At 38.8% G+C, this 26445-nt stretch overlaps 1 protein-coding gene across 10 annotated transcripts; it reads right to left on the bottom strand.

Moving 5' to 3' along the window:
• Positions 1-26445, bottom strand: pja2 (praja ring finger ubiquitin ligase 2). 10 transcript variants are annotated; one of them, XM_042333975.1, is made up of 11 exons: positions 26409-26445; positions 22525-22593; positions 18964-19164; positions 15813-16911; positions 15346-15531; positions 13737-13928; positions 10858-10929; positions 9728-9836; positions 8013-8127; positions 4924-5039; positions 1-730 (listed from the first exon to the last, which is right to left on the bottom strand). In XM_042333975.1, the coding sequence occupies exons 3-11, from the start codon at positions 19160-19162 to the stop codon at positions 593-595; spliced, it is 2226 nt and encodes a 741-aa protein (XP_042189909.1). In that variant the 5' UTR covers positions 19163-19164; positions 22525-22593; positions 26409-26445; the 3' UTR covers positions 1-592. The 10 variants fall into 10 exon arrangements, with proteins under 10 accessions (XP_042189909.1, XP_042189915.1, XP_042189903.1 ...); XM_042333981.1 differs by lacking the exon at positions 26409-26445 and adding an exon at positions 25965-26282; XM_042333969.1 differs by lacking the exon at positions 26409-26445 and adding an exon at positions 25969-26282.

The following is a 26445-nucleotide window of genomic DNA, read 5'->3' as shown; positions in this document are numbered from 1 at the left end:
TTGAATTTTCAATAATGCAGTTTATTGATGGTGAAACAAGTGTCAATACTGTTGTGGTATCAGATGATGTCCTCATGTACTGCCATTGTACCATCACATTGAAAGAAAAAAAGCCTTTTATCCCATGGAAATAAGACCACTTCCTCTCAGTCCATCACCCTTTGCAATTCAGTGTGCTACCGCATCAGACAAAAACAAGAAGAAACACCTCAGAATTACTTGCAGAAACAAATTTAACTTAATACATTTGTGTCTTAATGTTTCTGTGCAATTATATACATATATGCATCAAACAACATGATTTAAAAAACAAATACAGATTGCATTTAAATATGATTAAAACAAACACATCATAGACCCAACCCCAAAAATATTAACAACAAAGGTCTAACTTCTGTCACAAAAATACAAGCAAAATGGAATTTTTACATTACATAATGCAGAATTAATCACCTCACCAGTAATAACACAGTTCTGCCGGCTTCTAACAAATAAGCCTACGAGCAAAATCATGAACATATTTTTACATACTTTCTGCTTCTATATAAATAGTGCAGGTCCCTTCATGCTTCTTGTGGGCAAATTGTGGCCTTCATCGGATTGCTGGCCCATCACGTGGTGGAGGGCTGCCTGGTTCTGACAGAAATGCAGCAGTAGTAGTCGCAGCTGCGGTAGAGGTTTCTGTAAGTGTAGATGTAAGTACGTGGCGACACACAGGACATGTCCCGGACTGCAAAGTAAACAATTGTCACAAAGTCAACAATAGCTCAGTTTCTCTTTAACTCTCATCATCATGAATATTGCTCACTATATATGCCAATTTGATGGACTTCAATAAGTCCACAATTATTTTTGAATGGAATATGGGGGTAATCTTTGTGATTTTTAATGCATTTCTTGAATTCCAAAGACCACAAGATGCTGGCCAACACCTTGCAGAAAGTGGATTCTTACTCTTTCAGACAAGACTGTCACTTGACTCCTGATTGGCTCCCACCAGTGCCTCAGCACCTCAGGCTCTGGCAGCATCAACCTCCATGGTTGCACAGTGCAACTCACCAGCCAGTCAGGAACCTGGGTGTCTTGTTCGACCCTCAACTGTCTTTTCTTCCCCACATCCAAGCCATGACCCGCTCTGCCTTCCCTCACCTCCGTAACATCGCCCGACTCCGCCACTACCTCACCCCTCTGGCCGCTGAAACTCTTGTTCATGCCTTCATCACCTCCAGGGTCAACTATGCAAATGCCCTGTTTGTCGGCCTTCCCAACTCCTCCCTCCACAGGCTGCAGATAATCCAGAACTCTGTAGCCCGTATCCTCTCCCGCACCAAACTCCGTGACCCCATCTCCCCCACTCTCACCTGACTCCATTGGCTCCCTATCCTTCAGAGGATCCAGTTCAAGATCCAGGTTCTCACCTACAAAGCCCTCCATGGCCTCACCCCACCCTACCTCTGCGATCTCCTAAACCCCTACCAACCCGCCCGCTCCCTCCGCTCAGCCGGCTCCAGCCTGCTCCACGTCCCCCGACCCACCCGCCCTACCATTGGCAGGAAAGCCTTCAGTCACTCTGCTCCCAACCTCTGGAACTCCATCCCCCAGTCACTCCGCCTCGCCCTCTCCTTAGCCTCTTTCAAGTCCCGCTTCAAGACCCTCCTCTTTGACCATGCCCCTTTTTTGACCACCTCCCTTCCCCTCCCGACCCCAGCTCGGGTCTGAAATGCTGTACACTGTCCAGCGCCTTGGGACGTCCTCCTGACGTGAAAGGCGCTATACAAATGTAATCTTGTTTTTGTTGTAGACTTAATCAGCAAAGAAACCTGGCCTTTCTGTGCCTAGCATCTAGAATGATTTAATAAAAAATAATGAGTGTTTTAGTTATCGTCAGAACTGTATATAGCACCTTATCAAGTTCTCAAAATGCTTTACATGATTTACTGTGAATTTTAGTGACTGTGTATTGTGTAGGCAAACTTGTCAGTCAATTTGCATACAGCAATGTCACACACACAGCCATGAAGTGAATGACTAATTTTATCTGGAGTACTGTTGGCCAGGACGCTGGGAGAAACTCCTTTCTCTCTTCGAATAGTGCCGTGGGATCTTTTATGTTCACCCGAACAGTAGCTTCAATAATTGAGTACAGGAACAGGAGCTTTGTATGTTGGAGGTTAAACTTTGCAAGAATGAGAAAATCAAGCAGGTAACTGTCAACAGGACTCAGAATTCACCACTTCAGGTTGCCTCAGGACATCCAAATGTAGGATGCAAACAAGAGGTTTAGATGCAGCAATTCCTTTGACCCATTTGATTTAAACTTTCCAGAATATTACTCTTACTTCAGCAATTCTTCATTCTAATCTGGAGTCCTGTAACTCAGTGGTTAGAGCACTCGCCTCGCAAGCTAGAGAATCTGGGTTCAATTCCCAGCAGGGCAAAATGTTGGGCAAGTTTCCTTACTCCACACGTCTCTGTTTACCTATCAGTAAGTCGGAACCCGGTTGTTAGTCGATTGGTGGATCACTTTTCCGGGGGTAATAATTCCTTAAAAAAAAAAAAATTGTCACTCAATCCACGACTGTTTGTGGGACACTGTTGAGGGCAATTGACTGCCGCATTTCCCCCATAAATTATGCAGTCTTTACAGTATATTCTGTGAAGAGCTTTGAGACGTCTCAAAGACGTAATAAGGCACTATAACAAATGCAAGGATTATTATTATCATAGATTCCGGGGCTATAGAGAAAAAAATTAAGATTAGAGGGAAAAAAATCTTTACAGTCTTGAGAATATGGATGTGACTCAACTGTGCCAGGCTGACACTTATGATGCAGTCCTTAATTGTTAGGTAAGTAATGATATTAAGGATATGAAAAGGCAGGAACACTGAATTGGAGGTGACATTAGTTTATTAGTAGAGCAGGCTGAGTGACCTACTCTTGTTCCTAAATTATGATGTCCCATAGAGATTTTGTTCTGACAAATCTAATTTTCCTTCACAATATTATTATTTTAATAAGTAGATCTTTTGAAAAAAGGATTAGGGTTCTGTAAATGAGATAATTAGAAGATCAGGTCAGCTCCCTTGATTCCCTTGTGTAAAACGTGCAGAAGGACACAAGTTTGAACAATTTCACATTTTTATTTTTCTCCATTTTTGGAGAATTCAAAGAATATTGACCATTTCAATCTGACAAACGGGATTACTTCACTTGAAAGTCAGTTGAAAAGCAAATGAAGATTGAAGGGAACGATCTATAGCGGAGCTGGATTTAAAGGGATAGAATAAGAGGTCAGTACACTGGACTCTTTAGAAAAGCTTGATTCTGTAATGGGAATTTGAAAGAATAGGTATTCTACAAGGATAACAACATAGCTCTTCTTCATCTGAGCCTCTCTTGTGATTGAGCTTCCTTGCTTGCCACCACTACTCACATTCTCTTCAAACATTATTACCTAGTGGAAACTTCAGGTTATGCTCAGTGCCAGTGATTATGGGTCATCTGAAGGGATTTAGGTGTCAAATCCACACATTTTATGAAGGGAAATTCAACAACACTCAATGTTTTGCGAAAGCTTTAGGATAGAAGAAAATGTTCACATTTCTTTAAAGATGCAAATTCATCCATGATATAGCTTTTCAAAAGTATGGTACAAGAATTGAAAGTGTCCCAGATATTTTGAAGGCACACGTTTCTGACATATCAAGTTAGATAAGCAGAAGTGAGCTACTTTAATGTGCTCAAAGCACTCATCAGGATAAATATGACTTTTTAATCTAAAAATTTTAATGTAAATCAAAGTAGTTTCTAAAGCAATATATTTGGACAGTTGGGTACATTTTATGGATTTGGGGTTAAAATAAAACATTTTCTCATGAAGAATTAATTAGGAAGCATAGCAGGAATGTGGTTCAAACTGAATAGTAATTGCAAATAACAACAACTTGCATTTATACAGCGCCCTTCATGTGAGGTAGAGTCCCGGAGGGCTATAAGAGTTTCAACTGTATTCTTAAATGCTACAACACAATCACCAATATTCTATGCAATTAACAATTTTTAATCGCATTTTAAAATGCTGAACAAGAAAAGGAGATAAGAAACAGTCCATAATATTTAATTTAGTCTATGTAAAGTAGGTTAAAAACACAATCCTTCTAACCTCTTCAAACAATTTTTTAAAACACTGTTTTATAAACCCTATTTCAATTGAATTTGTACTGAATTCATAGTCACTACATTTTACAGTAAATCCAATGAGGGGCTCTGAGATGTCCCCTTGAAGTGAAAGTATTATTATTTTAATAAATGTGGATCACAGCTAGAGTATAAAACTTACTTTCAAGTTCTTTTAATCAGCAATCAATCATGCATTCCACATTATTGTTCCAATTTCTCCAAGACCATGATATCTTGTTTAAAATGGTCAACTTTTTCAGGCCTTAGTGCTGGTTCACATTTGTAACAGCTAACTCAAAATGAAGGTATAGTTTCCTGTTAGCCTGGCTCACTTGATAGCACTGTGTCAGAAGGTTGTGGGTTGAAGACTTTTGAGCTCAGAGTCTAAGCTAGCATTCCAATGCAATGCTGGGGAGCGCTGCACCATTGCAAGTGCCATCCTTTGGATGTGACATTAAACTGAGATCCTGTCTGCTTGTTCAGGTGGGCTTTAAAGATCCCATAACGCTATTCGAAAAGAGAAGGGAGTTTCTTCCAGTGGCAAACAATCCTCCAAATAAAATTGGTCATTCAATTCATGGTTGATGGCCTTTTTTAAGCTCATGTGAGGGAAATTAACCATTGTGTCTTTTGGGATTTTATGACTCCCAATCACCATATTATAAACAGGACTCCACGTACTTTTCTCTGAGAAAACAGTTTTGGTGAAAAAAATGATTAGATCAGAAGTACACATACATACCTTCTGTAACCAAAGGGTCACGCATGGTCCGTGAAATAGATGGTGGCAAGGCAATTCAGTTACCAACTCCTCTTTCACATATTCACTGCAGCAGATGGCACAGGACTGCTCTAGGCCTGAAAAATCATAAACAGAACATTCATGTTGCATCAGAGAAAAAAGACACACAATCAGGATTCTACAGTTCTGATGAAAACTAAAAAGGTCAATATACTTTTTAAGAAACAAAATCAGCAAAGCAGAGAACCATATAATGTTTTCAGGTTTAAAAAATACTGAGAGTATGCATTATTCTTTTCAGCAGAAAAATGAGTGCAATAGCTTCAGGAGAGGAGAGGAGAAAAAACAAAACATGTGCACAGAACTGAATCCTGCATTCCATTTGAATAATGACAAGAAATAAAACATATATTTGGGTTTGTACTTCTGAACACTGAAGATAAATCTATTTTTGGTGTATAAACTGAATTGTATTAGATATACAGAATGCTAGATGCATCTTTATTAAGTTGTCTTCTTTGAATGTAGTTCATCCTAGGGGAGGGAAATCAATAGGGGAAATGTCTAGAATATTCAAGGAACAAGCAGGTCTTCCCCCCACCCCATTTGCACGTCTAAGCCTCGTTCTAAAAGCTTACCTCAGTTCTTTTTGAAAGAATGTAGAAGGCATGAGACTAAATTTGTGAAAAAGTTAAATACACAACAACTGATTTGATAAGGATGCTATATAAGAGATTAATGGTTAAAATTAAAGTGCACAGAATTGAAAACAATTTCATGAGAGGAAATTGGCTGGGCTAGGACTCAGATAGCTGGGATCAAAAGAAACGTGTTTGACAGACAGTGACAATGATGTGCCTCAGGGATCAATCCAGTGGTGTCATCAGATCAATTCCTGGGTTTAAAATATGCTAAGAGGCTGAGTAAACTTGGTTTATAATCCGTAGATCTAAGGAGGTTAAAGGATGATCCGATTGAGGCACTTAAAAGAAAATGAGAACTGATGAGTAAGATATGGATTGACTCTTCCTTCTGGTTGAGGGATCCAAAACAAAATAGACAATGTTGGGTCGTTTAAAAAAACTGTTTGGAAGGTAAGGGGATTAAAGGATGTGAAGAAAAAATGGGGAAATAGGATTGAAGTAGAAGAGGCTTGATAACTTGAATGGCCTACTCCTCCTGATCCCATTGTAGTATGTTAGCTTTTCTCACCCAAATAAGTAATATGAACAGTACAAGTGTCAGCCTGGACTGGGTGTAATGACAGAAAGAATAGGAAAGAACAAAGAAAGAAATTCCTTTGTTCCAAGAAAGAATAAAAAGTCAGGTTTCCTGATCTTAATTGCCATTCAGTTGGAAAATAAACATGTGGATGCCAGGATCATATTCAGTCTCCACTTGCCACACACATTGAACACTGAAGAAAGGTAATACAGAGTTTGTGGCACTCCTGAAACCAATGTGACTTATTGCCTCAGAAGATAATAATCTTTGCATTTGATATAGAGCCTTATCACGTCTTCAAGACATCTCAAAGCGCTTCACAGAATATACTGCAAAGTGAATTGACTGTATATTTTGTGGGTGAAATGCAGCAACTAATTGCTCACAGCAGTGTCCCACAAACAGTCATGGATTGAGTAACCAATTTATCATTACTTTTTTTTAAAAGGAATTATTACCCCTGGAAAAGCGATCGCAAATCAACTAACAACAGGCTTGCTGCTAGGTAAACATTTGTGGAGATTTGTGGAGTAAGGAAACTTGACCAGCATTTCGCTCTGCCAGGAATCGAACCCAGGTCTCTCTCTTGCGAGGCGAGTGCTCTAACCACTGAGCTACAGGACTCCACAAAATGACAGAAATGAAAAAAATGGAGGAAAAATGTGAAACCTTTTAGGCATGAATTTTGGTCTCATGATCACCTTTATCCATAGGTAAAATACCAAAGTAGTACTCCACAAACCTCAGAAGCTATATGAAATTTAAAAAAATCATAAAATATTTTCAATTATCAATTCATGAGTTTAAATGCATCTAATTTGCCCTCGCAGTAAATTCAATTCAAGCCTTAGGTTACTATGATCTGTGAAAGGTTTAACTTTTTAGATAACCTTCAGAAAAAGGAACACTAGGTTCAGCTGAATTTCTCATCACAAATAGGCAATTGACTGCAACAGATCCATGTGAATCCCCAGGCCTTGTAACTTTAATGTATTCCGTAGCTTCGTCCCAAAGGAAGTCACTTGAGGAAATAAACAATCGTCTTGTTCATCTTGACCTATGGCAACTGAATGCGTGTCCCTGGAGGCACTGTAAAGAATGCCTAGCTGCAGGTATCTCAAGACGATGTGTGCAGAAAATTCACTCACAGTAACTTGCCTTAATCGTGTATTATTTGGACAATATAGAATTCAAGTTTAATATTGTAGCAAGATTATGCCCTGATTAGTATGGAACGGGCACTATAGGAAGAACAAGTCCTAGACTGGCTGTATTGGGGTTTCTCATTGCAGAGAACCTGCCTAATAAGACAAAGCACTATATATAATACCTGAAGAGGAGGAAAAAGGGAGAGCAAAAGGAATCATCCAAAAAGCAGGAAGCATAACTCCCACCCCAGGTCAGAGAAAAACTGACCCTGTGGATCAGTGAACTGAATCTCAAGTGGCCTTTTCATCATTGTGAAATCTGTATAACCCACTGTGCTTCATAGATCTTCCTCTGATACCCTGCAGTCAAAACTATAGTCTCCCTAGAATATCTCCTGCTAAAGAAGAAAAAGTTTACTGGAGACAAGTATGACTGTATTATTTACAAAGGCAGTAATTTCAATTGAAAGACTATTACATTAAAGCTGAGGTTTCATTCATTTTACTCTCTCCGTTGATCTCTTTGGTTTCTTCTCAGAAGCTCATTTGTCAATAAAATAGTGATCATTTAAAAAAAAAGCACAAATACAACCATAACTTGTATTAATATTGCCAAGAATTACCATCCAACTGACTTGAAATTAAACCCCAATTTTTGGAAATACCGATAAAAATACTAATAATGTATACTAGTAACATCCAAATTATACTCGTTACCATTTTGTTCCTCGGTAACTGAAATTTGTGGTAATTTTTCAATTGTGTCCTTGGTAGCTGGAGGTGGAGCTTGTTCCCCATCTATCGCCAAAGACTCGAGGTGTGCCAAGGCAGCCTTTCAATCAAAACAGAATTAAAAGTTTTAGTTTTCAGGTAAGGAACCAAAACCTTATTCAGCAGTTTTCACTTCATGTTAAACACAAAGATGCATTTTAAACCAGATTATTTTTTGTTATATACAAAACGAAAATACTGCAGATGCTGTAAATCTGAAACAAAAACAGAAGTCAGTGGGAACACTCAGCAAATCAGACAGCATCCAGGGAGAAAGTGAGTCTACATTTCGGGTCCACGACCCTTGGTCAGAACTGAAGGGTCGTGGATCCGAAACATTGACTCACTTTCCTTTCTCCATAGATGCTGCCTGACCTGCTGAGTGCTCCCACCAACTTCTATTTTTTTATATAGGCTGGGAAGGAAAAGGGGCAATATGTGCTGAATCTGTTACTATCTGCCTTCTTACATAATATGATGAAGCACAGTCAGATCAGGCACAAGTCACTTATAGCATAGCTATCTACTGCTGTAATTTAAACGGAGAAGTTTGAAAATATAGATTACCTACCCTGTAGCGCTCTAATAAGATGCTACCTCAAAGAAGAGTACTATAAATACAAGGTGTTATAGGGTCTTTATGCTTTGAATGGGGGCCGGAAGACAAACCCTTCCTGCCTCCCCCAGGAAAAAAGACCGCAATAAATATTCCTCCAACAGGTTGTGACATCTTACTTAATGTTAGGGATCTCTCTCCTGTACTCCATTCTACACCTTGATTTTTTTAAAATCTGGGACTTGTTTTAAAATCCATATTTGGCAAGAAGAAACAGCATGCTCTTCCACACATCCACCAAATATTTACTGCTTGGAGGATGTCCTCAAAGTATGAAGTTCCATGCAAGGCAGATATTATTCTCTTGTTTACTTCATTCATCTTCCACACACTGATGGAGCCTGACAATAGTAAGTCTGAAGACAATGGAGTTGCCAGTGAGCTGAAACTCAAGTTGTCAGCATGTTAGGTATACTTCATCCACAGCTGGTAAATCAAAGTAATAGTGCCTGGTGATGGTACAGTGATTATTTCTCTAATTAACAAATGCTAAAAATGAATACCTGCTTTAAGGATGCCTAAGAGGCAAGAGTGGACCTTGTGGAATGCTGCTTTACCAGAAGTATTTCTTCCAGCAATGCAAACTTTAATTAAGCATCCATTCAACTGAACATGATTTTCGAATAGGGCTGACCCAGATCTTAGTGCTGAAAGTGAGATTGGCACCACCAATAAAAACGCCAGAGTCCTTAGAATGCCCACATAATGAAAAAATATATTAATTAAATTTGTATAGAGGACGATACAATAATTAGATAAATATCTCTTGATAAGATGTGAAAAAGTGAAGACAAATTAAGAGGTGTTGAGGGACCACCTTATTCTGGTTCAGATTATTACTAACCTCGCTTTAGACTGCAAAAAGCCTAGATAACTAGTACATTAATTGGACAAAACAAAATTCAGACTTCCACTTTGGGAGGACAAAATTGCATTCATAAAGAGAAAAAAAGGAGCCCTCCTTAAGCAGCTATTCAGCAGATTACCTTGGGAAAGAAAAGCTGACAGGGCAAATACAGATAAATAATGTTTTAATGATTACTACCTGCATGGCCTGAGCCAATCGCTCTTCAAGAGCCATAAATGTAAGAAGTTGCGGATCAACGGATGAAATGGCTTGAGCTGCAAGTCCTTCTCCAAGCTCATCCAGCAACCTGGAAAAGAAGTTCAAATATGCAATATAAAGACTCTCTTTCAAAATTAATTTTTCAAATCATGATTTATTATCTCTGGGGCCTTTGTTCACTGAGCTGTTAAATAGGAAAAGTTGATACGTTATTACATTTTTAAGTAGTAAAAATATTCTCAAGCAGAAACTAGGACAGTTTTATTAATTTTGACTTGAATATTCATCAGCAAATTACAATGTATGGGAGGGGAGAGGGGGGAAGAGGAGAAACATAAATACCAAAATTCACCGAATATGCTCAATTGAACTGAAGTTGAAGTCAATTGAACTGAAGTTTCATCTAAAAGTGTATTAGTAAGAAATTATTTGAACGCATCATTTAACATTCAAAACTAGTTGAGCAATGTATTTTTAAACTTGCACATTAAATAGTTGAGTTACAGCTAGTTACTAACAAAGCAGAACATTCAAATCCAAAGTTTTCTTGATGAATTTGTAATAGGCATTCAAAATAATAATCCTTGCATTTGATATAGCACCTTATGTTGTCTTTGTGAGACATCTCAAAGAGCTTCACAGAATATACTGTGAAGTAAATTCACTGTATATTTTGTGAACAAAACGCGGCAGCCGACTGCCCACAGCAGCGTCCCACAAACAGTCGTGGATTGAATTGACTAATTTATTAATATTATTTTTTTGAAGGAATTATTATCTCTGTAAAAGCGATCCGCCAATTGACTAACAACTGGGTTCCTACTTACTGTTAGATAAACAGAGGCATGTGGAGTAAGGAAACTTGCACAATATTTCACCTGGCCGGGAATCAAATCCAGGTATCTCGCTTGTGAGATGAGTGCTCTAAACACTGAGCTACAGGACTCCATGTCAAATGTGCATCTTACAACCTTTATATGCTCAACACCTCTACACCTTATTTCCCATCACAAAGTCTGAACAGGTCACAGATTTTATTATCTCCCATGCTAATACTGTTCAATGCTGAGCTAACACTTTACCTTAAATGACATTACATCAGTTCTTACCAAGCAGAAAGCAGCCTTGCGACATCTCCCACAACAGTGAGATACACTTCATCATACTCCAGAGGAACCCTCCTACACTTTTCATGGAGAAAAGAAAAGTCACCTCCTATCATTGTACAAAAAATACAGTGCATTTTACCAGACAACCAAATTTATTTCCAATGGCTCCAGTGGAATACTAAACGTGAAGTACCTACACAGTATAATGAAACACACTACAGTGAAATCTTGTTACTATGTGGTGGTTGGGAATCCATAAAATCAGTGAAGTGAAATGGATAGTTTCACTGTGCATATACACAGCTTTCTTGTTCCTGTACTGAGCCTCCACAAACTTCTAAGTCATCAGGTCATCACCGATATCACTTCTAGTTTGTTGCCCATATGCATAAAAATCTAAAATGACAGCATGCCCAACAAACAAGAAATGAATTCAGTGGTAACGACCTGCATTTTGTGTGAAAGTGGAAAGCGTGCAGGAACAAGTAGTCAGCTGCACACGGTGAATGGGGGAGGGGGGGCACCATATAATAACCAAATGCATGTTAGAAACAAAGTACTGAGGATAGTAGTCTATTTTGTCCTTAATAGTTAAAATTTGAATTTTGGTAACCCGTATTTTCAATGCAAACAAAAAGACCACGAAAAGGGATCTAAATACTAAGTTCCCTCATTACCATAAGGTCACATACTCCAGAAAAGATGACCACAACTTTAAAAACATTATCTGGGTTGAAAGAATAGATAGTAAATAATCCTTACATTTGATATTGCACCGTTCATATTGCCGAGGAGTCTTAAAACACTTCACAGAATATACTGTAAAGTGGAGTGACTGTATTTTGTAGGCGAAACAATCTTTTCCAAATACACTGCAGTACACAGCAAAACATCTAAATTAAGTGATCTGCGAGGCAGATCCACTTGAAACCAAAAGAGAATACATTCAGATTATATTCCAAAACTCCCCGGGACAGTGTAGGTCTGTTTGTAGTTGCACTGTGAACTTGACAGACGTTCATAATAATCCCTCCAAAAAAACAAAAAACAATAATAAATTGGTCATTTTCAATCCATGACTGTTTGTGGGACACTGCTGTGCGCAATTGGCTGCCGCGTTCGCCCACAAATATACAGTCAATTCACTTTACAGTCTATTCTGTGAAGCGCTTTGGGACGTCCTCCCGACGTGAAAAGCGCTATATCAAATGCAAGGATTATTATTATTATTCTGTGAAGCGCTTTGGGATGTCTAGAAGACGTAAAAAGCGCTATATCAAATGCAAGGATTATTATTATTATTATTACACTTCTAGCTGCAACTAGCAGGCTTCCTGCATCTAGTTACCATTTGGTACAGCAGGGAGAAAAATAGCTGAAAGACGAGGAGGAGGAGAAGAATAAAGAGCGCTGCATTGAAAGTTTCCACTCCATTAGATCAATTTTGTGCTATAAACTTATTTTTGTTACTAAATTGCTCATTTTGCAGTTTAGTCATAGACATGTTATTATATAAATGCTGCTCGCATCTTGCTTAACTGCCTATGAAATCACTTCTGGCAATGTCGAACTCACCAAATTTATGAACCCAAATGGCTATTTCAACAACTATTGCCACTGAAATCAAAACAATTTGACTTGAAGTTGAAGGTTTGACGAATTTGGAGATCCAGAGTGGAGGCTCTCCAGATGAATGTTTCTATAAAGACGAGTTCTATCAGAACTCACCTCTTTGCTGAAATGGATATGTTCTCAATCAATACAGGCAAGAACATCTTTCATTTATATAATGCCACTTTTGTAAAGAATGCTTCAAAACACTTAAGAGTGATGGAAACTGAACAAGAAGTGAGAGCAGTTTAGAAATGAGAAAGGGCATAATCAAAGTGATGAGTCATCGCAGATTTTTGAAAGCAAGGATATAAATACAAAAGTGAAGTGGCTTTTAAAGTTTTCCAGAAGTTCAGTTCACTGGGTATGAGTCAAAGTGTAGTAACTGTATTTGTAGGCAAATGTGGCAGCTAATTTATAGACGTTATGGTCAAGAAACAGCCATGAAGTAAATGCCCAATTATCTGGAGAAATTCCTATTCTTTCCAAACAGTGCCAGTGTAGTCAGCTGTACACAGTGAATGGGGGAGGGGGAGGCACCATATAATAACCAAATGCATGTTAGAAATAAAGTACTGAGGATAGTAATCTATTTTGTCCTTAACAGTTAAAATTTGAATTCATTTATCATCTGCAGGATGTCACCTCTGAAAATGCAGCACTCCAGAGTACTACAGTAGAGCATAAAAAGTAGTATTATATAAATGAAAGATGTTCTTGCCTGTATTGATTGAGAACATATCCATTTCAGCAAAGAGGTGAGTTCTGATAGAAGCAGCCATTCGTCTTTATAGAAACATGACTGTAAGCTCAGCATCTCAACACAAAGCTTGAACCTACAGCTTTGTGACCCAGAACCAAGAGTGCTAGGTGATGAGTTAGGCTGAGGTAAGGTAGTAAAATGTTTATGATCTTATTAGAGCTGAAATTTCAAGCTATGAATACAAGGAAACTGTGTACAGATTAGCACTTTTCAAAAATTAAAATAGTTCATCCTTCAAATGAGATGATAAATCAAGCTCCCATCTGCTTTGAGATGTCTCGACAAAATGATGACACTATATCAAATGCAAAAATTATAACCAAGACACAGATTTAGTTTACCAACTTAATTAGTTTTCACCCCTCTGAATTAATCAATCACCAACAGAGATAATACTGTAAAAAAAACTTCATAGCCAGGTTACAAACATGCATCAGAAAGGTACACTTTAATGGCAATAAATCGGATATAAAATAATGAAAACAAAGATTAAAAAACAACAAACCTCCACTCCATGTCTAAATCTTCACTCATGCTCGAATCATCTTCAAGGTTGTTGTTACCATCCAAAATTACAAGCCCTGAATGCACAAATGGACCCAGGCCTTCAGCCTCATCAGCACTGCTACTGCTACCATCACTGTCTTCATTGTAGGTTACCCAAGGAATTTCTCCTTCTTCCAACGAGGTCTGTTCTCTAAATATATGAAACATAGTAACTGGACATAAACATGGAAACTAGAAACTTGACTCATAGCACAGCAATGGGTTGGCGGCTTTCAGAAAGGCAGGCAGAAATTAATGCTGGGCATCATTATTTGTGAAATTTCTTTCAACAAAGTGTTGGAAAATATTTTAAACAGGCTATGACAACTATTATATTCTAGAAATTTAAATAATTATCACATGATTTTAGGTTTTATTCAATTTTGCAGAAAGATCCTTTAAAAAAAGATGAATGAGAAACACAAAAGTTCACTGAAGAACCTTCAAGAAAGAAGAGCAAATTAGAGGGAATAAGGGAGAACTAAAATTCCTGAGCCATAGTTGACTAGATGCAAGCATTGGTTATTAACCATAAAACACTTTTTTCCAAATCAACTTAATTATCATTGTACAAATGCATTGCATTTACTAAAGGTTTAATTTCCAATTAGCACTCAATTATGCTTCTTCTGCAATGAACAACCAAAAGGAAAAAACGATATTCACTCAGTCAATCACTTTGACATTTTTCAGTGCCATCAATGAAGCAATCCTGTAGTGCAGCAGGTGAGTGCACTATAACTGGAGAAAATAGTAGAGTAGCATGGGCCATATCCTGGCGTGATCCTGAGCTCCCTGGCGCTGGGAGAAAATAGGTCTCTTTCACCCTTAAGAAAAGCATATAATCAATGTTATATGCTTCAAACTAAATACTGTTATACTGTTTTAAAAGTATAAATTAGCATCAGATCACTAAGGCTACTGTCATCCTACTTCTTTCTTACTTACTCAGCTGGAACAAAAATAAATTCAAGGATGTTGGATTGGTTGACAGAATACGACCAGTAAGAGGCCAGTGGCAATTAAACTGCAGTTGAAGTCACATTCTCTTATAATAACCTTATATTGATAAGTTAGTGTTTGTGGACAACAAATAATAAGTTTGTGTTCAAAATTATCAGAGGTTTTGATGAAGGGGCATAGAGTGAAAGTATTTCCACTGGTTGGTGAATTAATACTATAATATCTTATACAGTAAAACAAAACTAGACAAAGATTTGAAAAAGGAAATATATCAAAGGTTAAGTGCAAAAGGAAATGGGACTAAAAGTATAACTCTTATTGAAAGCTGGCCCAGGCACGATGGCTGAAGTCTTCTCCCTGGTGTAAAGTTCTATGATTCTACTACTATATTACTGTAGTTAGATCGTCCAGTGCAGTTTCCTGTTACAAACCAATGCACTGTATCACAGAGGTGTAGATTTGTTTAGGAATCAGCTACATCTTGTTTTTTGTTAAATAAATTACAAATAGCAATTAGTCAAAATTGTTTTGAATTAATATACAGTAATGTTAAATGTTAAGGTTAGATTAAATCCAATGTCTTCAGTTGCAACTAGTTCACATACCCTGCATTGAACCAGTGTTTAAAAGACTCATCATCCAGGCTGCTGCTAGTGCTGATTATTTCAGTCTGTAGTTCATCAGCTCCCGGTAAAGTCTCCCAGCTCTCGTCACTGGACGATTGTGCTTGCTCTAAAGCAAAATCAGGGGTCCATATTGACGACAATTCCCCATCACTGCATTCAGAACTGCTTTTTAAGAGGAATGGAAAGTGAAGGGTAGAAAGTTAAGGTGCAGGCTGTGCTAAATACAACTTGCTTTCAGTTTGGTTCATATAAAAAAAATGCTCTTATACAATTAACTTAATTTTAAAAAAATACCAGCAATAAAAGATAGTATAGTTTTAGTTAAACTCTTAAGATGTGGGAAAACAAAATTCAGAAGAATTTGGGGTTAGTGCACATTTTTTTAAATAAGACATGCCTGAAATGCAAAATTATATAAAAAAAATTAAAACTAAACACGTTGTTACCTCTCTTCATCTTTGTTACAATCAGTGAATCCAAGACAATCATTTTCAATCTCCTCCCAGAAGTTGTTTTCACATGAAGTATTTTTAGACTCCTCTTGTAGTTGGGTGGTGGTCTGTTTATTCACATTAACGTCAATTTTCATCCCATCAGATCCAGACTCCCAGGATCTAACCTTTGAATCACTATTCCTGCAATTCCCAAAGGCACAATTTGATCCACAACACTCAATGTCAGTTGCTACTTGTCTTACACTATAGCCATATTCCACATCATCAGGTGGATGGAGATTTTGTTTAGATTGGCTTTCAATTTTTTTACTTCTAACTTTTGGTCTTACCACCATTTCTGAGGAACTTGCTTGCTCTGTCTTACAACAGAACCCTATTTCTGATGAACTTGGTTGCTCTGTCTTACTACAGTAAACATCTCCTTCATCCTCAAAAACCATTGAGGCCTTATCAGGTTTGCTGTCTTTTTTAACCTCAATATCAACATATCCATTTTCTTCCATGCTTCTTATTGCTAATGTTTTTTTGTTCTCTGCCAATTCAGCATATTGTTGTTCAACACTGGGACTTGTATTGGACAGATTGTCTAATGACACTGAGCATGGCTGCTCAATTTGCTGACTGTTGCCATCATGAATCACAGCAGAGAGATATGATTGAAGCCCACTGAGATAATCAACGTCTTTCTCTAACTCTGAAAGTATGGTATCCAACCTTCTACTTAATCTTCCTTCTTCTTGCAATGAAAAATGTATAGCTGAGTCATCATCCTCTCCTTCGCTGCTGCCCGGATGATGAGAATCAATATTCAAATTAATTCCAGTCTTACTTTTGGGATCAGTTTTAAAATGGTCGCTGGGAAGAGACCATCTGGAGCTTTCTGTACTTCTGGTAGCTGAATAATTGCCTAATGTCTCTGTAGCACCAGGTAAAGCAAAGTCATTAGCCTCACACTGAAAGAATCTTCTGTTCAATGGCAGAAACCGGCTGTCTTTTTGAGGTTCGCAAACTTCCCTCTTAGTCTCTACAGTTAGATCATATACATCACTTTGTGGCAGCAGTTCATTATCCGATATGATTCCATTGGAACCTACAAAGAGAATTAAAAAAATGTTTACATCTCAAGTAACTTGAAATTTAGCACTGTAACAACGAATCAATGCAGTTAAAATGGCCAATAATTTACCTGAAACAATATTGTATGAACTATTTAAGATTTATTAAATAGAACATAGCCTAGTTCATGTACTTGCTTGCCAGGACTACCCTAGATTATATTAGAATTCATATATATATTGTGTTAACATGGCATGAAAATTGCAATATTGTGTGCAAATTCAAGTATCATTGAGAAAAATGACCAGTCGATAACTATGACTGGTCCACAGGACCGTGTGGATTTCTTTCCTCCTCGATAATGATGGCACATAGAAGCACACTGCATTTGACTGATTCCAGCTAAATCAAATCAACTAAACCAAAGAAACAAATTAAGAAATTTATGTACCAATAACAATAAGTCACTGCAAGACATAAGTGGTTTTTGAGCACATCTATTGTGAAAGATGTCAGGAGACCCCTTCAGCACACCCACAGAGCAGTTAATGTATTCGCTATTGACTGGTCACTTTCTCAGCAACATTTTAATTATCACACAACAAATATTTCAAAAGGAATCATGCTAGTGATATTTTTAAATAATTACATTGTATTAACAGAAATGCTTCACAAACTGCACAATATTCATTTATATTTGCATGTGCTTCTGTATGTTGTAAGTACTGTGGTTAAAAAACACACCTTTAAACACACTCATAGCTCTGCCACGCCAGATCAATTCTTGGTTGGGTTTAAGCAATATACAAATCAGCTTGCTACACTGGAACAATGAAAGCTACATTCACAGCAACTTCACATAACATTATTATTTTAGATATATTAAGTAGAATTCTACCAAAACCTAAATACCCACATTGAAATACGTCTGCCAGTAACGTATTTAAAATAAAGTGGAAGACTCTAGGTTTACACTGCAATTTGCTACAGAGTTTCTCATCAGCCATATCACAAAAGACTCATCCAAAGGTTTGGCCTGAAAATCCAAAGGTTAAACCCCCCCAGCCTACAAAAGCAGAATGGTACTGGTAAAATGCCTGAGAACATTTTTTTTCAATTTTGTTGTCCTATAACCAAAAGGGACAAGCATAGGCTCCCATCATTTTATTCCTTTTACACTAACCAAGGTGAGCTCTCTTCAGGTCCCAATTTTAAATACAGCAGATTTTACATCTCTAACCTATTGAAGCCTTGAAAGCCGTTCAAGTGGAGTAGCTCAGAAATAGGTATGAACATTAATAAGAAAATAGATTGCTAAATTTGTTGCAACACCAACCATTATTCACCAATCATTATTCGTCATAGTTATACACCACATTAACAAAGTCTGTGTCGCTGAACACTAGAAAAAATTTGTTCACAAAACAGGTAATTACAAAATCCAATAAATTCTCATCTCTCAATCGTCGCTAGATTTGTCTCCCTTAGGAGGTAGATTAACACCATTTACTCATATGAATCCGTGTGGCATAGACTCCAGATTTCTTAACAGGACATTAAATCAGTCTCCCTTTACCTAATTTCCAAATTCAAATCCAAAATCTCAATCAATTGAGCAAAACGCTCAAACACTACAATACGGCACATAGATCTGGAACCATAATTTCAAACATAGCGAGTTCCTCATTTCAACCACGTCACTGCTGCCAGATTCAAAATAAGGATCAAGTACTCACACACAAAACATGGGGTGAGGAAATTTATAAGAACCAATAATGCTATTAAACATCTACATCCAAATATCTAAAAGGAACATTTCACTGGTTTTATAGAAGATGGGGTAGCCATGTATAAGACATGTGTGATGGGCAATTCAGCCAGTTATGAATATACACTCAGGACTGATGGAGTAGGAAATCGCTAAAGTCCATAGGTGAAATAGAGCTTCCTATTGCCCTCAGGTCATTTAATGAGAACCAATGTTATATATTGTCAAACATTTCATGCTCCAGATTTTCAACACTTTTGAGAGCCTTGAAAAGGATTATATTTAAGGATGTAACGCATATTAAATGACACAACACACATAAACCATTGTCTTTTGAGACACTGTCTAGCTCCATTCCTTCCCATTTGTGTTCATTTTCTCTTGACTCATTCCATTGCTTGACAGTGGAGGGACGAAAGCTGACATAAGCGTGCCTTCTCCCGTATCTTCTCCCAGTGATAGTCTGATAACCTCCTGCTGGTTTGGGCCAGGCTGCCTTTCCAGACTCCTGACCCATTACTGCAAAATAGAAAAATGAAAGCAAGTAAATACCATCAGCTCTAACATTTTTTTCTGGGGCTGTTTCACAATGGCATTCCATAGGAGTCAGACATTCAAAAATAGAAGTATAAACTTGAGTTATAAATTTCTGAGTGCCACAAATTTATAGTAGCAAACAACAGTTACATTTTATTCACGAGTTTGGACTTGCCACTAAAAAAACATGATGAAATGTTTCATTGATCACTTGGAAGTATAAAACTACCCATCTTTACTTCATGCCAATATAAAAAATGATCACCAGACTGAGTGTTCAGAGTCCATATATTCCACCAAATATTAATATAGCTTTTGCTTTTACTTTTTACTGTGGCGCCATTTGAAATTGGATTTTGAAGAAAAAAAAATGTCACGATGAAGGATAGATTCCACATCAACTCCTATCAGGGTTTCTCAATTGCAGTCACCGTCATTTTAATATATTAAACCACTGCAGAACTTCACAATGAAGACAGGATACATTTGTTTGTATGGTCAAAAATAAGAAGATTACAAGAGAGGTTTTCATTAAAAAGGCCATATGGTCTATTTGATCGTATCCTTCCAGAATACCCAAGTCCCAGTGCAACATCAATCTTCTTTTCTCCCAAACAATGTTATAAAAAAATCCTAGTCTCCACACTTAGGGTAGCGCTCCGAGATGCTAGTATGCTTGAAGGCTGCTATATAAATGCAAGTTGTTGTTGTAGATCATTTTTCCGTTAACTCTTCAATAGATAATGATCCTCTGTTAAATAAATACTTCTATGCTGATGACAAGGTTTTTTTCTTACATGAGGATGTATGGCCTGAGTTTATGCCCTCATTGCTTGCTGGCTTGGCATACTTAAAAGTATTGTTCTGGGTTTATTTTCTCAATCCTACTGTATTCCTCAATAAGGTCCACTCTCAGGCATCTTTTTGCAAGGCTGAAGAATGATTTGCTTATCTAATACTGGTAGTTTCTCATAGAGCCTCGGATACTACCTGCAGAACCATCTTCTATCCATATGAAACGGTCCGCAAGGTCAATAGCTACTGAGCAGCTTTCAAGATGCACTGCATGAATGGGGGGGAGGGTTGCATTTGTTAGGAGTTCAAGGACCCTGAATGCAGTATGTATCAGACTACTGAAGATCTGATAATAGGATTTGAATAGGTTGCCAGAATCTTCCCCACAATGTGGAAAATGCTGGTGTTTAGGTCAAAAGCCTGAACATGCTGGGCAAAATCAATGCCTTCTGCTTTGCACACATTCTAAGCTCAACGTCAGATTTTCAGAAATAAATAAGTTTCAGAAAAGTCCATCTGCCAAAAAAAAGTCCTTCAATTGTAGATCGATAAATAAATAGTTGCTAAAACACTTTATTGAATAAAGAGACATTCTCCCCAATTTCAGATCAGAACAAAGACTGCTGCCTCCATATCCCAATTGAAGGTAGAATTTACAAGTGCACAAATCGGCATGCAGATTCAAAAGGTTACACACATCAATTGAAAAAGAATAAAAAATGAATTCCCAAATGCACATGAAAATAATTGAACTTAATAAACTACTAAAGAAAAAAACAATAGCACAATATGCAAGACGGGGAAGAAAGTGTTCTGCATGTAGATTAGGAGAATGAAGTCATAGAGTGGAGAATGAAAGCAGTCCAGTATTGATTTGAAATTCTGTAGTTTTCAACTCAAGGACAGGGCAGAAGTGAGCAGAAATACATTACAAATACCAATCTAAACTACAAAACTCAAAACAACTATGCATCTCTTTTAAAATGAGTATATTGCATCTTCAATAGTACTTTGAACAATAAAACTGACAAATGGGACAATGTATAATTTATCAGGTGATTACCAATTAGGATTATCTAGTATGTGGGGGAAAGGGGTAAAATGATAAAGAAATGATGAATAAATGCAAAGATTTGGTGATTCATTAAATAATTAAACGATTGCTGCGTCATTGATGGGATCAAAAAAAAATCAAAACCACGACTGTTTGTGGGACACTGCTGTGTGCAATTGCATAAGGTGTGGCTAACAATGAAACAGGCTATTCGGACACTAGATTGTTTTTCAACAATCTGATTGTTACAACAATCTGATGTTGTAATGGAGAATATAAGAGTTGGAATTCTGAATGGATATTAAATTGGCCAAGACCTTCTTCACCTGAAGCTTTCTTCTGAACAATATCTTGGATGAGTTTCCACACAGCATTCAAAGATTGAAAAAAAATGCTGAATTCTACGTGAACCTCAATGTTCATATGTAAAACTCAATGCACCACAGAAATGCTTCTCATCACTGTCTGCAGATTTTTATAACTGTATTGATCTAGTGAAGCAGAATCATTTACATCGGGATCCAATATTTATTGCCCAAAGCAGAAATCATTCTGGTAGAAAGAAAAATATTGACATATTGTTGTTCGTTTTAAATGCACATAAACCCGTTTCTGACATTTATCAGAATTCCTGCTAACTAAAAATAATTGTATGTGCATGTTTTGTCATGGACAATGCTCACAGCAATCCCTTACGACTTCAGATTAGCTTTGTCTTCGAGTAATGATCAAGCTTGGCTGCTTCAAGCAGTTCTGCCAGCTTTCTCAGAACATTCACAAGTTGGAGTGAAACATGCTAAATAAAGTGCTGTTCAACCACACTGGAGAGATACTAAGTTCAGATGATGGTAGCTGAAAAATAAATGCAATTTCTCACGAGCCTTTCATCATTAAATTTTATATCATTATAAAATGAGACTTCATAAATTCTCCCCAAATAAGTATGTTATTTCAATGTTTTATGAGGTCCTCCAGCACAGAAATCACCAGACAACAACAAAAAAATTACATTTATAGAGCGCCTTTCACGTCGGGGAGATGTCCAAAGCGCTGAACAGTCAGCTGTCGGGGCCCGAGCATGTGGGAGGGATGGTGTAGGGGTGAGGGAAGGCAGAGAGGTGGGAGGGAGACCAAAGGCACGATCGAAGAAGGATCTTGAGACCGGCCTTGAAGGATGCGAGGGAGGAAGCGAGCGAAGGGACCGTGGGATGGAGTTCCAGAGTGTGGGGGCAGAGAGACTGAAAGCCCGGCCACCAGAGGACAATTAAGAAAAAAATTGGGGGAAAAACACCACACTTCACTACCATCCATCATTACCTGAATGGGAGAATTAAGGATAGATATGTTGTGCAGTGTAATGTTAGTTTTAACCTTTTAAATTCAGTACAGAAATTGTGTTATTTTTTCAGAACAACTAAATGTAGCATCCAGCACATAAGGAAATAATTTTCATCTACAACTTTAAGTTTGGAAAATACAATGCCCATACAAACCTTTCTAAACACTTGAATCCCTACCATGTGTCTTTGATTCCTCATAAGAGCCCAGAACACAGGTCAGAACTGAAAAACAAAAACACACCATATCCATCAATGGTAGGACATTAGACTGCTTAATGAAGACTAACTTAATCAATTCAATTTGAAAATATTAGCCAAATCTTTGAAGTTGACAAAAATATAAGACTGCAGCACTCACAATTCTGAAAAGGTGATTGTAATTGTGCTGGGGAAGAAGGGTGAATGAAATCCTCCAAGATTCTTGACCACTAACCCGTTAAAAAGCCATGCATGTGGTTTTGCAGCGTTCCAAATGCCAAATACTCTTTTGCCCAGAATACCAATTTATCAATATCACACATAATTGTGAAAAATTCTTTAATTCAGTCTTAATTTTGCCCACAAAATATATTGTCAATTCACTTTACAGTACATTCTGTGAAGAGCTTTGAGACGTCTTGAAGACGTGATAAGGCTCTATATCAAATGCAAGGATTATTATTTATTATTAATTTGGATTCTGGATTCTTTTTAAGGCATCCACAATTGCTCTTGCAACATTTTTAAGCTTATTTTGCATCGTGTTGCATGCATGCGCTGAAAATCACGCTGAAAGCCAAAGTTTACTTCCAGTAACTCCAGGTATGCAGGAGACAATCGTTAAACGCAAACTTCTGCTATAATACTGTGCTCAATAACAGGGTCACCCTATATTGTGCCTGTGGAACATTCGATCATCTTTGTCTACAAGAATCTCTGTGACCTGAATTATATTACCAGAAATGTACCCAACTCTTCCCCCACAACATCAAATATCTCTGCTCAATAGTGAGGTTTACTACTCAGTAGTTTTTTTAATCTGTTGCCTTATTTGATGCTCAATATTTTAAATCTATGCTCATATTCAAAGCACCTACTTACACCTATCCATCTATCCTTTGTTATTTTGTTGCATTCCTCTTCTTCCTCCTGAAGCTGTCGGGATATTGTTCTGTCAGTGCCTTGGGACATCCTCCCGACATGAAAGGTGCTATACAAATGTAACTTGTTGTTATTTGTTGTTGTTGTCCTGATTAAGTACTCCCAGGTGTAGACCTAATATTGCTATACGCCATCCCAACAATATTCTTGAAGGTGTGCATGAAAAGAAATTTTGAGACAAGTGTCAGAATGGGGGTCTATTGGCTAAAAGGTCAATGGTCGAAGAGGAGGGTCTTGAGGCGGGACTTGAAGGAGGCTAAAGAGGGAGCGAGGCAGAGTAATTGGGGGATGGAATTCCAGAAGTTGAGGGCAGAGTGGCTGAAGGCTCTCCCGCCAATGGTGGGTGGGTCGGGGGACGTGGAGCAGGCTGGAGCCGGCTGAGCAGAGGGAGCGGTTGGGTTGGTAGGGGTTTAAGAGGTCGCAGAGGTAGGGTGGGATGAGGCCATGGAGGGCTTTGTAGGTGAGGACCTGGATCTTGAACTGGATCCTCTGAAGGATAGGGAGCCAATGGAGTCGGGTGAGAGTGGGGGAGATGGGGTCACGGAGTTTGGTGCGGGAGAGGACACGGGCTACAGAGTTCTGGATTATCTGCAGCCTGTGGAGGGAGGAGTTGGGAAGGCCGACAAGCAGGGAGTTTGCATAGTCGAGCCTGGAGGTGATGAAGGCATGAACAAGAGTTTCAGCGGCCTGAGGTAGTGGCGGAGTCGGGCGATGTTACGGAGGTGAGGGAAGGCAGAGAGGGTCATGGCTTGGATGAGGGGTATAGCACTTTTCATGTCAGGAGGAAGTCCCATAGCACTTCACAGTGACTGCACTTCATAACACAGCAACCAATTTGCATACAGTAATGTTCCACATACAGCCAATTTTATTTGGGGGATTGTTGACCAGGACACTGAGGGAAACTCCCTTCTTTCAAATAATGCCATAGGATCTTTAAAGTCCATGTGAACAGACAGATGAAGCCTTGATTTAACATCTTATCTGAAGAGCAGCACACAATAGCCCTGCATTGTTGTGTCAGTTTAGACTATATGATCTCCAAGTCCTGATATGTTACATGAAGCCATAACATTCTGGCCCAGAGACGAAAGTACAACCAACCGAGCCAGCCCGACACGCACAAGATTCATACAAGGCCAGCTGACATTAATTTTAGAGAGAACTCCCTGTCTTGATGGAGATATTTAAATATGATCAGAGAGCAGTACAATACACAATATAACATATAATAGCACAAAATTGAAAAGCAAAAATATCTTATATCTGCACTTAATCCCAAACCACAAACACAATTATTAAACAGCAAAAAAAATTTTTAACTACTATAATTTCAGCCCCATAGTTTTCAGAACACAATTGTAGCACAGTAAATTGCAACAAAAGGTCACTGGAAAGCCTAAGGCTTTCTGGTAGGTATTTTACTCTGGAGACAGCTTTAATAGCTACCTTAACCACTGTTTTACCACTGACCTTTCGTGGTCATTCAAACTTCTCCTTATCATGCAAGGACAGATTACATGTTACATAATTCAAAGCAGCAAGTTTAGGATTGTAAATGGTAAATTGAGGGTATCTCCCAGGGCATTCTTTAACATATAAGGTGGTGGGAAAATCAATATCAGCAATTCCCTGGGAGCAATTTCGAAATTTCCCACCAGTAAGTTTCCCTTCCATAATATGAATGGTAATGGCGATTACCCCAGCAGTTGCTAAGCGGTCACCGTTTCGGCAGATTTTACAGAATTTTTAGGCACATTTTGCAGAATATTATTTGATAATTAAAGGCATTGGATAATTATTACTTATTGATTCCCGCTTTCAGATTATTTCCACCATCCTAAAGTTTGAAACACGTACATGAAGCGTATGGAAGTGCGGCAGTCTGTTTTTAATGCTTCTGAAGGTGAGGTTAAAAGGCCCCTTTCACTTCAGTCCCCACCAGTGACAATTCCTTAAAAAAAATGCCTTGGCGCCTCCGGAAATTATTTCTTCAAATAGATGATGTACAATAGCTGGACCTGGTTACAGAAGCGATGTGGGGGGAGGGGGGGGGGTAAGGATGTTGACACATTTAACAAATGGTTTGCTGTTGTTGTTGTTGTTTGGGAAGACTGTGGACTGTGGAAAAAGATCAAATGGGGCCTTCTATACCCAAACCTCCCGTGAGCTCTCAACGGGATTAAAGATGCCTCGCAGAGCAGGTGACCATCACTCCTCTGCCTCTCATTTCAGAAGCAACGCAGACTGTGCGGTGGATACAACTTTCTTCTCTGATTTCCGGAAGGTCGTGACGACAGCGAAGATAAATTATTACCTCAAATCGCATGAATGAATGCAGCCAAATGCATCCATCGAACCGAACCCACTCAACAGCGTTTAAACACAATAACACGGTTCCTCGGGTCAAAACAGATCAGCACAAATCACGACAAAGTCTCTCGAAAACATACATACAGCAACGAGCGGCGGGGGGTCAGCCCACACCCCTTCCCGTCCCTCCCCGGTCACGCTCAGGCTTCAAGTAACGCGAAGCATCTCCCGGGCCGGTGCACGGGCAGGAAGCGGCGCCGAGAGCCGGGGTCCGCGAGTCAGGCTAGTGGGCGAGGGCACGGCTTGCGAGGAGCATGTCTGGGGGTCGGGTCGGGTCAGGCTGCTCGGGGGGGGCTGGCGAGGGGCCCGTCTGTCGGTCAGCCTGTGTGCATCGGCCTATCAGCGTGGGGCTGGGCTGGGCTGGGAGGCTGTGGTTCAGCCCGGCTATGGGGCCTGTGTGTGTGTGGCTGTCTCGGGCTGGCGGGCGGGTGTCGGGGTTGGTGTGTGGGTGTGTGTCGGGGTTGGTGTGCGGGTGTGTGTGTGTGTGCGGCTGTGGGGCGCTCCCCTCCCCCTCCTTCACTCACCCGGACTCCGGTGGCGCTCACGAGGCCGCAATAAATA

This window comes from Callorhinchus milii, unplaced genomic scaffold, assembly GCF_018977255.1.
Source record: "Callorhinchus milii isolate IMCB2004 unplaced genomic scaffold, IMCB_Cmil_1.0 Scaffold1, whole genome shotgun sequence".
Taxonomy (NCBI): Eukaryota; Metazoa; Chordata; class Chondrichthyes; order Chimaeriformes; family Callorhinchidae; genus Callorhinchus; species Callorhinchus milii.
This window is presented reverse-complemented; position numbering and strand designations above follow the sequence as displayed.